The sequence below is a fragment of the Prunus dulcis genome, chromosome 7, assembly GCF_902201215.1.
Source record: "Prunus dulcis chromosome 7, ALMONDv2, whole genome shotgun sequence".
Taxonomy (NCBI): domain Eukaryota; kingdom Viridiplantae; phylum Streptophyta; class Magnoliopsida; order Rosales; family Rosaceae; genus Prunus; species Prunus dulcis.
In genome coordinates, this window is record NC_047656.1 from 14,379,049 (window position 1) to 14,392,527 (window position 13,479).

The following is a 13,479-nucleotide window of genomic DNA, read 5'->3' on the forward strand; positions in this document are numbered from 1 at the left end:
GAATTATGAATGACATTAGTATTGTTTAAATTCTAAGGGTATTTGGTTTATTATTATTATTTTTTTTGTTGTTGAGCTTTTAGCCTTTTAAATATTGCCTCTCTCTTAAAAATTTTTGACTCCGCAATTGCAAGTATTAATGAAAAATTACTCAAAATGCAAGTATCAAAAGTGTAATTTGGCCAAAGAAATAATACGAGAAAACAAAACATAGGGGTGGGTATGGCCTGATTATATCGATTAAAGGATTTACTCATTTTTCATAAAAAATTATAATAAAAAAAACTAGTCATGCGCTAGTAAACTTCAAAAGAAATAATCAGAGAAACAAAACGTAGGAGTAGGTATGGACGGGCTATTCTAGACAGAACAGAGGAGCTGCTCTTGGAAGACGCAGAGGTTGGATATGAATGGGGGAGATATGTTTATGTTTTTTAGGCAAGATGAGAAAGATTCGCACAAATATTTTGTCTCTCCATCACAGATCACTTCCTGCTGCAACCTTGAGCACTGTCTCTGTCTTTCGTCATAGAAGGTACATTAGTATATGGTACGAAGGAAAAAGGTAGAGAAGAAAATTAAGACAAACTGATGGTGGTAAATCCAAATCCTCTCATTCACTTTGTTTTTACAACGCAAAATGAAAACCAAAAAACGTAAAAGAGAAGAAAAGTAGGAAAAAGAAATATTGAAACACAAATCATACAGACATTGCACCAACATTTGTTAAGGACAGTCAGCTCTCAAGGCTTGCAGTAGAGCCAATTAAGGTTGTGTTGTTCTTTTGCCACTGTTATGTTTATGTTTATGAGACTGGATTTGAAAGGCTCCCCCCATAAGTTTTCTGTCTCTTCATCACATATCACTTCCCGTAACTCCCCAAGATTCAAAACTGACTGAGGCAACCCTTGCAGTCTTGAGCATTGTCCCATGTTGATCTTTCTTAAACTACTCATTTCACCAATCTCTTCAGGCAGCTTCTTAATGCTCGAACAATTATATATGTCAAGAAAGCTTAACTTGTTTAGGTTCTTAATCGAGCCTGGAAGCCTTTCCAACTCTGTGGAGGACCTTAGCCTTAATACCTCCAAATTGACCAGCTTTCCAATCTCTTCAGGCAAGGCAGATAGCTTATGACAATTGGTAATACTGAGCTTCTTTAGGCGGATAAGATCACAGAGCTTGGCAGGCAATTCCACCAAATCATTGCAATAGTCGATGTTCATTTCCACTAGATTTGGAAATGCCTCTAAGATTTGGATGGAAGAGTTGCTAAAAGCTTGACCGATGCTGCACATGAATAAAGATATCTTCTGCAGACTCTTCAACTGCATGAAGTTCTTGCTTATGGAAGGAATTGAAATGCGCTCCAATCTTATTCTCTTCAGATTAGCCAAAGAACCCAAAAGCTTGAAATTACTCAAGTCAGCTTGTAAGACACCACAATTTGTGACTATTAGAACCTTCAACTTGGACATTTTCTTCACAAACTTGGGCAGAACATAGTTCTCTGTCTGAAAATTGAGAACTAGAACCTCAGCTTTTGGTGGATGCATGTCGTGCCATTTTGCTGAGGACAATCCATCTGCAAACCAAAGCTATATGATGTAAGTTTTGGGGAAACATTAATGCAAAAGTACCATATTCAAGCCTTAGTTTATGTTTTTGGTAAAGAAGGAGAGATGGGACAACCAGTTGAGATAGACAATAAGCGGGTCTTTTTGGGTTTATTCTTCTGTTCTGTCCACCCATTAGGGAGATTGTCACCACAAATTTCTATAATCAGCCTTTTCTCCTGTCCAATTTCATCTTGACCAGTCTGATGGATAGAAAGATTTCTAAGCATGTCATGCTGGGTAACAAAGTGTTCACTGTAATAGCCATCCATCTCCATCTTCCCATTCCTGTTTAAGATCATAATTATTTTCTTAGCTAGTCATAAATATAAAAAAGAAAGGGTAAAGTGGAGAAGATAGATCAAAGACGAGATGAATAGAAGCTTGCATACCTTGTAACTAGATTGGCCAAATTACGATTGGTTAGCTCGTGGATGCGTGACAAGTCCTCATCTAGCCCATATAACTCTGCCCACATATCAATGAGAGCAACAGCAGGGATACATCTGTCTTCAGGAAATGAAGCAAGATCAATGAAGCATTCCTTGGTGACAGCCAACCGTTCATCCAAGGCATCTAAGCTACTTTTGAGGCAAGCAAACAAATAATCCTCAGAATCAAGAATAGAAGAACCTCTAGACAATTCCGCTACTCTTTCCTTCCAGATCTCTGTTGGCCGTTCGCAAACTGATCTTCCGATCGTTGTAATGGCAAGTGGAAATCCCTTACAGAGCTGAACTATCTGCAGTTAAATTGTCCCAAATGAAGTCAATTACTATTTGAGTTGCACATCGAAAATTTGACTTCATCACCAAATCATATCAATTGTTTAATGAAGATAAGAAAATGGTTAACCGGCTATGTACTTTTCTTTATTCTTAGTTTAGAGTTAGTTCATAAGTAAAGTAGGCATAAAAGTATATGCATCTGCAGCTATTGGTGTTGTTCATTTTCGTGTATGGACAGTTCTTATAGAAAATGAAGGTGATATGCAAACAAGAAATCACCTGTTTCGCTAGATCTTCCGGTATATCAGAGCTCCTATCTGGTCGGGATGCTGCATGACGAAAAAGAGTCATTGCATCTCCTTGTTCCAATGTTCCTAATGGATATGCAGGGCCAAATCTTGGAAATCGAAATCTTGATGTCACCAAAATGTTGTAATTTGGCCTTTTGAATTCACCAAACTTATCAAGAAGGGATTCTGATCCTAGCCATACATCATCCAGGACCAAAAGTAGAGGATCCTGTCCTGTTTTCTTCAGAAATTCTTGCAGCCAGTTAAAGGCAATTGCTTCCTCTTGGAGAGCAGGTACCAGGGATCCCGTTTTTTGACACAGTTCTTGTACAACAAGGCAGTTGGTGCTCTTTGAAACAATGACGAAGAAGATATTGCTCCTGAATTTCTCTGCCCAAGTAGAACAAAAGAAAGCAGTCACCAAGTGGCCATTTAAATCTGTCAACAATTCTCAAATTCTTTCTTCAACCGATTCATTCTAGATTATAACTACAGAACTTTTCAATTTAGGAATCAAAACTTCACCAATTTGTATATATAAAAAAATAGGAATTGATATACTTATATACCATACCTTTGACTTTCTGATCTTCGCAAACCTTTTGTGCCAGTGTGGTTTTCCCGCATCCTCCAAGACCAGTCACCACAAGCATTGATGCCTCGTCCTTAAGAAGCTCCAACTTCAACTCCTCCACATGCACATCCAATCCAACTGTAAAGGGTGGAGGCTCAGGTATTGCAGACCAACCTTTAATTTGATTTACATTTTGGTTTTGTGCCACAATATTCGCATCGATATGGTTCACCACTGTCGCCACATTGATAACCCGAGCCCTCAGGTCACTTGCTATGTGCGCTGTCAGTACACTTAACAGTGTTCTAAGAGATGCATCCAATGCAATAAGTTTTCTGGTGTACCGCTTATTGAACACGTTCGGCTTCCATGGACAAACCTTGGAGCACTTTTCAACGAGCTGAACACCCTTCTCCATTTGTATTTCAAACCTTTCTAGGCCCTGCATTGGGCGAAACAATATGTTGGGATGTTGCCTAACATCTTCATCCACTTGTTGAAACAAGTCTAGGGTGCATTTGAGATCTCTGAGGTGGGTTTCAAACATTGTAGCCTCCGACGTCACTGCTATAACGCCATCAAGCAGCGCTCCAAATACCGCTCCTAGACCAGCTCCTCCTACCGCAGCAAATGCCATAAATACACTCAAACAACACCCAACTCTCAAGCTTTGTATTTGTTTGAGTCTAATCTGAGACAAGAAATCAGTCTATGTCTGTGCAGATTACGAAATGTGGAGAAAGTGGGAGACTCTTGACACAGACCAGGGACCCAAGAAAAACAATGTGAATATATCCGTGAGAGAATCTCCGGGTCAATAAGGAAAGCTCGATCGAAGCTCGGTCGTACATTCTAGGAAATTATGTGTTCTTTTTAGGAAACTTTCGTAACAAGTAAAATAAGCTTCCACGCTGAAAGTGGGGCCATTGACGACAAGTTAGTCAAAGTTTTAGCAAAGCCAGTAGGACACTCTTTTTTTTAAATTATAAAATAGAGTATAAGTGGATAAAATTAAAATGAAAAAATTACCACTTATGGTTAATTTCCTCCCATATAATGTTCTTTAGGAAGTCCCGATGGAAACCTCAGTAGGACCACATTAGTAATTTGGTAGGAAATTATAAGTGTTCTTTTTAGGAAACTTTCGTAACAATTCCACACTGATAGGTAGTGGGGGCCATTCACGACCACATAAGAGCAGACACGTTTGTAACAAAGCCCACAATTGAACACTTGGTTTTGTTTTTTTTTTTTTTTGGATAGGATTGAACACTTAGTTATACACTGTTTCTTTTTACAAAGCAATAGCTCAACTATTTACCCAAAAAAAAAAACATAAACCATAAAGAGAGGAAATTAAATTCAGGAAAAAAGAAAAATTTAAACACAAATCAGCAGGGGCAGCTAAAATATTTATTGAGGAAATAAAAATCTCAAGATGGAAGCTTGTGGAGCCAATTTAGGTTGATATCTTCTTTGACCACCTTTATGTGTATGTTTTTGAGTAGGGATAAGAAGGATTCCCATAAAATTTCTGTCTCTGAATCACATATCACATCCTTCAACTGCTCATGGTCCAAAAACTGATGCAGGCAGGTCTTGCAATCTTGAGCATTGTCTCATGCTGAGCTTTTTAAAACTGTATGTCTCACCAATGTGTTCAGGCAACTCCTTAATGCTAAAGCAATAGGATATGTCGAGAAATTTTAACTTTTTAAGGTTCCTAATCGAGCCTGGCAACTCTAACAAGTCTGTACATGACCTAAGCCTCACCATTCCAAACTGACTAGCTTTCCAATATTTTCAGGCAAGGTGGATAAGTTAATGACAGTTGGTGATGCTAAGCTTCTTAAGGCGAATGAGATCACAAAGCTCGGCAGGCAATTGTTTACTTTGACTTTTCCGCATTTAAAGTTTTTTGGATATTTTGGGAAACTTTTATTATTTTCCTTTTAGTTTTCTAATTAGTTTTCCTAGCAACTCTACGGTTTCTCATTAGTTTTCCAAGCAAGTCCTAGGGTTTCTCTTGTATATAAAAGGAATGTGTTGGAGCATCCTAAATTATCTATCTTATTATCAATCAAATACCTTGAGTTTTACTCAATTTTCTAGTGGATTCTAGTTTGTTGGTGGATTCCGACGTTGTTATTTTAGGATTATCGTTCGATCTCCCTATTCCCCTCTATCTCACTGCGTCAGTTGGTATCAGAGCAGGTTTTTGCCCGACTCGAAGTGCCTCCAATGGCTCGTCCGAACGGAGAAGATAGCACCCGTGGAGACAAAAATTTAGACAAACTGGTGGTGGTAAATCCAAATCCTCTCATTCACTTTGTTTTTACAATGCAAAATGAAAACCAAAAAACTTAAAAGAGAAGAAAGGTAGGACGAAAAAGAAATATTGAAACACAAATCACACAGACATTGCACCAACATTTGTTAAGGACAGTCAGCTCTCAAGGCTTGCAGTAGAGCCAATTAAGGTTGTGTTCTTCTTTTGCCACTGTTATGTTTATGTTTATGAGACTGGATTTGAAAGGCTCCCCCCATAAGTTTTCTGTCTCTTCATCACATATCACTTCCCGTAACTCTTTAAGTTTCAAAACTGATTGAGGCAACTCTTGCAGTCTTGAGCATTGTCCCATGTTGATCTTTCTTAAACCACTCATTTCACCAATCTCTTCAGGCAACTTCTTAATGCTCAAACAATTATATATGTCAAGAAAGCTTAACTTTTTTAGGTTCTTAATCGAGCCTGGAAGCCTTTCCAACTCTGTGGAGGACCTTAACCTTAATACCTCCAAATTGACCACCTTTCCAATCTCTTCAGGCAAGGCAGATAGCTTATGACAATTGGTGATACTGAGCTTTTTTAGGTGGAAAAGTTCACAGAGCTTGGCAGGCAATTCCACCAAATCATTGCAATATTCAATGTTCAATTCCACCAGATTTGGAAATGCCTCTAAAATTTGGCTGGGACAGTTGCTAAAAGCTTGACCGATGCTGCACATGAATAAAGATATCTTCTGCAGACACTTCAACTGCATGGCGCTCTTGCTTATGGAAGGAATTGAAATGCGCTCTAATCGTATTCTCTTTAGAGCAGGTAAAAAACCCAAGAGCTTGAAATTACTTAAGTCAGCTTGTAAGAAACCATAATTTGTGACTATTAGAACCTTCAACTTGGACATCCTCTTCACGAACTTGGGTAAAACATAGTTCTCTGTCTGAAAATTCAGAACTAGAACCTCAGCCTTTGGTAGATGCATGTTGTGCCATTTTGGTGAGTGCAATCCATCTGCAAACCATACGCTATATGATGTGAGTGATGGGAGAAATTAATGTGAAAGTACTAAACAAGCCCCTGTGTTAGTGTATGTGTGTGTGTGTGTTGATGTATTTTGTAAAGAAAGGGAGATATGCCAACCAGTTGAAATAGATACTAATCGAGCCTTCTTCGTTTTATGCTTATTCTCTTTCCACCACGTTGGAAGCTTGTCTCCACGTATGTCTATAATCAGTCTCTGTCCGATCGGGTCTTGACGACTCTCATGGATTGATAGCGATCTAAGCATACCATGTTGGATAGCAAAATGTTCACTATAGTAGCCATCCGCATCCTCATTCCTGGTCATGATCAAAATTTTAGTTTCTTAGAATAAACTTTGAAACATGCATATTTGCAATAGAAAATTAGTTATTAGTACCATCTAGTCTTGATTATATAAGTAAGGTAAACTGAGAATATCATACAAGAGAAAAGGCACAGAAACTTGCATACCTTGTGACTACAAGAGTGGCCAGATTGCGAGTGGTGAGCTCGTAGAGGTTTGCAATGGACATAAAATCTTCAGCTCCCTCATATAACTCTGCCCACATATCAAGGAGGGCAGTAACAGGGATTATTTGGTCTTGAGGAAATACACCAAGGTCTATGAAACAATCCTTGACGGTAGTCATTCCTTTATCCAAGTCATCCAAGCAACTTTTTAGGTAAACAAGCAACTTTCGGTCTGACTCAAGAATAGAAGAACCTTTAGACAATTCCAGTAGTCTTTTTCTCCAGATCTCTATAGGTCGATTGCGAAGTGAGTCCCCGATTGCTGTAATGGCAAGTGGAAATCTCTTGCACAACTCTACGATCTGCAGTACACGTGTCCCAAATGAAGTCAATTACCATTTGAGTTGCAGACCGAAATTTCAACTTTCTCTAAATCATATCAATAGTTTCATGAAGAAGAGAAATTTCAAATCTCTCTTCCAAATCATATCAATGGTTTCATGAAGAAGAGAAATTTAAACTTTTCTTCATTCTCATTTTAGATGTAGCAACAAAATAAAGTAAGCACTCTACATGCATGCCTATTTGCAGATACGGTAAAACCGATGTGTTCACTTTTTGCAACAAAAGTAAACATAATTCCTTTTCCCCTTTTGTGATGCATAATTAAGCATATATGTTTGAAATTCAGACTAACAACTCACCTGATTCTGAATATCATCTGGTATGTTAGAGCTCGTATTTGGTAGGAATGCTGAACGACGAAAAAGATCCATTGCATCTTCATCTTTCAATGTTTTTAGAGGATTTGGACGACCAAATTTTGGAAATTGATATCTTGATGTCACCAAAACCTTGTAACTTGGCATTTTGAATTCATTAAACTTGTCAAGAAGGGATTCTGATCCAGATTGAACATCATCCAAGACCAATAGTAAAGGATTTTGTCCTCTTTCCGTCACAAACTTTTGCAGCCATTTAAATGCAATTTCTTCATTTGGTAAAGCAGGTGCCTGCATTCCCGTATGTTCCCATAGTTCTTGAACAATAAGGTAGCTGAGCTTATTTGAAACAGTGGCAAAGAAGATATTTTCCTTGAACTTATCTAGCCAAGTGCACATAATTAAGAAAACTGTCACCAAGACGTCATATAAATTTATCTATGCTTGTACAAACAAGGAAATGATTTCTATAATTTTTTTCTTTAATCTCACTAATGAAAATTAAATAACGTTAAATTTCAGGGTACCTTTGACTTCCTGATCATGACAAAACATGGTTGCCAAAGTGGTTTTCCCGCATCCTCCAGGAGCCGTGAGCACAAATATTGACACCGGTCCATCCTTAAGAAGCTTCATCTTCAGATCATCCAAAGGCTCCTTCAAGCCAACAGTAACCAGTGGAAGCGGAGGTACTGCACATCGAACTCCAAATTGATTTTGATTTTGTGCCACAACATTTCCATCAATTCGGTTGAGCAGCATAGCTTGATGGCTTACTAACTGCACCGTCAGTATACTTAAGAGTCTTTGAAGAGAGCAATCCAATGCCAGAATTTTGTCTTTGTATTCACGCTGTTTGATGCAGTTCCACATCCCCACATCACAGCATTCTTCAACCAGCTTCTTGCCCTCCTCCATTTTTGTTGTAAAATTTTCTAGGCACTCCATGGAAACAAAATGGTTGGCAGCTTGTGCTATCTGTCTAATCAGTGGTTGTAAAGAGTCTAGCGTGATATTGAGATTTCTGAGGTGTGTTTGAAACATCTTAGCCTTGGGCTTCGCTTTTAGAACTGCAGAAAACAGAATTTCAAATGCTGCTCCAAGAGCAGACCCTACAACTAAAGTAACCGGATCCATAATAACAACAACAACTCAGATCTGAAAGTTTGTATTTGTTTCAATCTGAACTTGTAAGACAATAGGCAGATTACAAATGAGGAACAAGTGAGAGACTCTTAGGACAGGCTTGGAAGCAAGAAATGCAAAAGGAGTCAATATGCTTTTCTCACTTGTCAATGGCAAACGAATATGTTGTTTGCAAGACTCTCTGGGTCAAGGCCTCCTGCTCCCATATAATATTCTTTAGGAAACCCTCTGTAGGACCACATTTAGTAATTTGCCAGGAAATTATAAGTGTTCTTTTTAGGAAACTTTAGTAACAATTCCACACCAAAAGTAGTGGGGCCATTGACGACCACATAAGAGCAGACACGTTTGTAATAAAGCCCACAATTGAACATTTAGTTCATACACTAAAGAAATAGCTCAACTATTTACAAAATAAAAAATAAAAATCTCAAGATGGAAGCTTGTGGAGCCAATTTAGGTTGATATCTTCTTTGACCGCCTTTATGTGTACGTTTTTGAGAAGGGGTAAGAAGGGTTGCCATAAAAGTTCTGTCTCCTCATCACATGTCACATTCTTCAACTGCTCAAGGTCCAAAACTGATGCAGGCAGATCTCGCAATCTTGAGCATTGTCTCATGTTGAGCTTTTTTAAACTGCACATCTCACCAATGTGTTCAGGCAACTCCTTAATGCTCAAGCAATAGGATATGTCGAGAAAGTTTAACTTTTTAAGGTTCATAATCGAGCCTGGCAACTCTAACAAGTCTGTACATGACCTGAGCCTCAACACTTCCAAACTGACTAGCTTTCCAATCTTTTCAGGCAAGGCGGATAAGTTATGACAGTTGGTGATGCTAAGCTTCTTAAGGCAAATAAGATCACAAAGCTCTGCGGGCAATTCCACCAGATCATGGCAATAATCTATGTGCATTTCGGCTAGATTTGGCAATGCATCTAGAATTTGGATGGAACCTTTACCAAAAGCTTGACCGATGCTACACATGAATAAAGATATCTTCTGTATACTTTTCAACTGTTTGAGGTTCTTGCTTATGGAAGGAATTGAAATGCGTTCCAATCTAATGCTCTTCAGATTTGATGAGGAACCAAGTAATTGAAAATTATTTAACTCAGAAGGTAAGAAACCGTAATTTGTGACTATTAGAACCTTTAAATTATCCATTTTCTTCACAAATTCGGGTAAGGCGTAGCTGTTGGTTTCAAAATTTAGAACTAGAACCTCTGCTTTTGGTAGTTGCATGTTTGGCCATTTTTTTGAGAAGGCTCCATCTGCAAACAATATAATATAAGATGTGAGTGTGGGAAATGCGCCAAAGTATTATTCAAGTTGTAGTGCGTAGTACGTGTGTGCGTCTGTGTACATGTGTGTGTATTTACTAAAGAGAGAAAGATGGGACAACCAGTTGAGATTGATAATATTCGAGCCTGGAGGGGCTGATGCTTTTGCTCTGCCAACCACATAGGAAGATTGTCTCCACATGTCTTTATAATTAGTCTTTTTCTCTGTTCTATTGGGTCTTGACTCGCTTGATGAATAGCCAACTCCCTAAGCATATCATGTTGGGTAACAAAGTATTCAGTGTAATAGCCATCCGGCTCTCTCTCATTCCTGGATGTTCAGTAATAATTGCTCATCAGAGATTTCTTCAATATAAATATTGGAACAGAAAATTATGAGCAGCAGCGAGTCGTGAGTATAAAGGAAATAGTGGAGTGATAGTAGCAGACAAGAGGAACAAGGAAGCCTACATACCTTGTGGCTACAAGATTAGCTAAACTCTGCGTGGTTAGTTCGTAGAGATTCGCGATGGACAGACTGGGTTCATCTAGGCCATATAACTCTGCCCACATATCTACGAGGTTGGCAGCAGAGATCCTTTGGTCTCTAGGAAATGAGCACAGGTCAAGGAAACATTCCTTGAGGATAGGTTTTTCTGTATCCAAGGCATCTAAGCTGCTTTCGAGGCAAGCAAGCAAATCACTGTTAGATGCAAGTATAGAAGAACCTTTAGACCATTCCATTACTTTTTTTTGCCAAATCTCTATAGGCTGGCAGCGAAGTGATCTTCCAACCTCCGCAATGGCAAGTGGAAATCCCTTACAGAGCTCTACTATCTGCAGTCAATTTTCCCAAATGAAGTCGATCATTATTTGAGTTGCAGGCCCAAAACAAGTGTGTCTAAATTGGTTTCATAAAGATGACAAAATGGTTTAAGTAATTGTCTACTTAAAATGAACGTATAATCTTTTGCAGGTAGATATGGTAAATGGAAGTGTTCACTATTCACTCATGAATATATGGTTGTTTACAAACACACACACACACATATATATGTAGGAATTCTCAGAGCCGAACGTCCATCTTTTAACAAAAGATGAATTTTGTATATAAAAGACGGACGTCCTGTAGAGAAAAAAACCCTTATATGTAATTATATGAAAAGCAAACATAATCTCTTGACCCTTGTCTGTGACACATAAATAAGCATATTGTGCTTTGCGGACAAAGAAATTACCTTTCTTGAAAGGTCTTCCCGAGCATAAGAGGTCTTATCATCCAAGGATGCTGAATGACGAAAAAGAGCCATTGCATCTGCATCATTCAATGATTCCAAATGATATGGAGAACCAAATCTTGGAAATGCAAATCTTGACGTGACCAAAACTTTGTAATTTGACATTTTGAATTGATCAAACTTCTCAAGAAGGGACTCTGATCCTGACCAAACATCATCCAGGACAATCAGTAAAGGACTTTGTCCTGTTTCCTTCAGAAAAAGTTGCAACCAGTTAACCGCAATTACTTCGTTTTGGAAAGCAGGCACCTGAGAACCCTTCCGTTGATATAGTTCATGTACAATAAGGTCCAAGTTGGGCTTCTTGGAAAGAGTGACAAAGAAGATATTGTCCTTGAATTTATCTATATCCAAATAAGATATAAGAAAGGTGTCACTAGAAGCTCATTTAAATATGTCTAAATTGTGTAAATATGAGCAATATGCTATCTACACGGCTGATATTTTCATCCTTCCATATCACTATTACTAGACAAAAAAAGGAGTTTAAAAAAAGAGTAGGTTGAGATACCTTTTACTTCCTGATCTTGACAAAACTTTTTTGCCAATGTGGTTTTCCCACATCCGCCAGCAGCAGTCAGCACAAGCATGGACACATCATCCCGAAGAAGCTTTATCTTCAATTCCTTCACTGGCACATCCAACCCGACTGTAACCGGTGGAGGTTCAGGCACAGCAGGCCAACCATTGATTTTTTCAGACTGATTTTGCATCACAAAGTTCCCTTCGATACGATGCAGCACCGTCTCTATGTTCCTTAATGAAACCAAGGTCTCCCTGACATCCCTTATGCCCTGCACTTTCAACACATCCACTAGTCTTTGAATACATCTATCCAATTCATCAAGTTTTTTAGTGTATCTGTATTTCCTGCAGCACCTCCACACACCAACCTTGCTGCACTTGCGAACAAGATTTACCCCCGCCTCCATTTGCATTGTATAATTTTCTAGCCCCTCCTTTGAGTTATATTTTTCTATCTCTTCGATCATTGGCTGTAAGGAGTCTAGTGTGGATTTGATATTTCCAAGGTGAGGCTTAAACACGGTAGTTTCCGCCTTCACTGCTATAACCGCATCGAGCAGCATTTGAAATGCTGCTCTTAGAGCACCCACGCATACTGCCAATGCCATAAGAATAAAGCAATATCCAATGCAAAAATCAGACAACTTCTATTTGTTATCAATCCAAAGCCTAAGATAAGAAGAAGAAGAAAAAAAGCAAAAGTTGACGTAACTTGGGATCAAAGAAATCAATAACTTAACATTGGCGCAAGAACCCAATCTTGTCGTACTTGTTGTTAGTGATGCCGATGGCGCGAGAAAGAAATCCGATAAACTGTTTCCGGAGAAGAAAATAAATAAGTTATGTTGTTTGCAATTCTTGGTTGCAGTGCCAATGTTAATAAGGTATAAATAAGTTGGACGACTCTTGACCGACATTTGACCAACCCTTGACCCAGCCAATCACGATACGGACGCTATTGAATTCAATTTGCCCAGCAAATACCACGAGCCGTCTACGAAACTCGCAAAGACCATTCAAACCTAACAGCCGTCATCAAATGCGCTTTCTTTTCTTTTTTTTATTCAAGAAATCTTTATAAAAAGATGATATTTCTTTAAAAACAAAAAAGGTATAACTCTGCGTCACGCGGTGGAGAAAAGGATAAAGTTACCAACTTTAACTCTTCTTATAAAGCAAACGTACACGCGGTGGAGAACATACTTTTGTCTTTCGAAGAAATGATAAAGAAAAAGCATCAAAGAAGAACTAATAATTCAGGAAATTTCTATTATTTTTTAAATAGCTAGGTTTAATGAGTACTCAGACATAACTAGTCTTTAATCTAATAATAGTTATTTTTATTTAGCTAAATGTTTAAAGACCGACTCATATGAATGCAACACTTGGACTTTCTCGTAGGTGGATTATCTTGTTTACGTGTATCCAACCAAAGAATTTCATGCGAAATTGCTCCAACTTTTGCTGTTGTAATTGAGCTAATAATTACGTGCAGGGAGGACACAATATAGTTTCCTTTTG

At 38.4% G+C, this 13,479-nt stretch overlaps 3 protein-coding genes across 4 annotated transcripts; all 3 read right to left on the reverse strand.

Moving 5' to 3' along the window:
- Positions 1-602: 602 nt before the first annotated feature.
- LOC117636182 (probable disease resistance protein At5g66900) lies at positions 603-3,894 on the reverse strand. The gene is made up of 5 exons (XM_034370680.1): positions 3,209-3,894; positions 2,624-3,024; positions 2,009-2,358; positions 1,693-1,904; positions 603-1,585 (listed from the first exon to the last, which is right to left on the reverse strand). The coding sequence occupies exons 1-5, from the start codon at positions 3,843-3,845 to the stop codon at positions 744-746; spliced, it is 2,442 nt and encodes an 813-aa protein (XP_034226571.1). The 5' UTR covers positions 3,846-3,894; the 3' UTR covers positions 603-743.
- A 1,623-nt stretch (positions 3,895-5,517) lies between these two features.
- LOC117636185 (probable disease resistance protein At5g66900) lies at positions 5,518-8,970 on the reverse strand. Its single transcript, XM_034370683.1, has 5 exons — positions 8,236-8,970; positions 7,691-8,091; positions 6,987-7,348; positions 6,633-6,832; positions 5,518-6,503 (listed from the first exon to the last, which is right to left on the reverse strand). Exons 1-5 carry the CDS (start codon positions 8,843-8,845, stop codon positions 5,662-5,664), a joined length of 2,415 nt encoding a protein of 804 aa, XP_034226574.1. The 5' UTR covers positions 8,846-8,970; the 3' UTR covers positions 5,518-5,661.
- A 180-nt stretch (positions 8,971-9,150) lies between these two features.
- Positions 9,151-12,802, reverse strand: LOC117636183 (probable disease resistance protein At5g66900). 2 transcript variants are annotated; one of them, XM_034370682.1, is made up of 6 exons: positions 12,728-12,802; positions 11,945-12,553; positions 11,374-11,777; positions 10,611-10,972; positions 10,258-10,466; positions 9,151-10,126 (listed from the first exon to the last, which is right to left on the reverse strand). In XM_034370682.1, exons 2-6 carry the CDS (start codon positions 12,519-12,521, stop codon positions 9,285-9,287), a joined length of 2,394 nt encoding a protein of 797 aa, XP_034226573.1. In that variant the 5' UTR covers positions 12,522-12,553; positions 12,728-12,802; the 3' UTR covers positions 9,151-9,284. The 2 variants fall into 2 exon arrangements, with proteins under 2 accessions (XP_034226573.1, XP_034226572.1); XM_034370681.1 differs by having other exon boundaries at positions 11,945-12,786.
- Between the last annotated feature and the right edge of the window lie 677 nt (positions 12,803-13,479).

Coding starts and splice junctions, on each gene's coding strand:
- LOC117636185 (XM_034370683.1), bottom strand. CDS start 8,845: ATGGATCCGGTTACTTTAGTTGTAGGGTCTGCTCTTGGAGCAGCATTT. Junction 8,092..8,235: donor TCATGATCAGGAAGTCAAAG/GTACCCTGAAAT, acceptor GCACTTGGCTAG/ATAAGTTCAAGGAAAATATC. Junction 6,504..6,632: donor ATTAGTATCTATTTCAACTG/GTTGGCATATCT, acceptor TATGGTTTGCAG/ATGGATTGCACTCACCAAAA.
- LOC117636183 (XM_034370681.1), bottom strand. CDS start 12,566: ATGGCATTGGCAGTATGCGTGGGTGCTCTAAGAGCAGCATTTCAAATG. Junction 11,778..11,944: donor TCAAGATCAGGAAGTAAAAG/GTATCTCAACCT, acceptor ATTTGGATATAG/ATAAATTCAAGGACAATATC. Junction 10,127..10,257: donor AATATTATCAATCTCAACTG/GTTGTCCCATCT, acceptor TATTGTTTGCAG/ATGGAGCCTTCTCAAAAAAA.
- LOC117636182 (XM_034370680.1), bottom strand. CDS start 3,845: ATGGCATTTGCTGCGGTAGGAGGAGCTGGTCTAGGAGCGGTATTTGGA. Junction 3,025..3,208: donor CGAAGATCAGAAAGTCAAAG/GTATGGTATATA, acceptor CTACTTGGGCAG/AGAAATTCAGGAGCAATATC. Junction 2,359..2,623: donor CGGAAGATCTAGCGAAACAG/GTGATTTCTTGT, acceptor ATTTAACTGCAG/ATAGTTCAGCTCTGTAAGGG.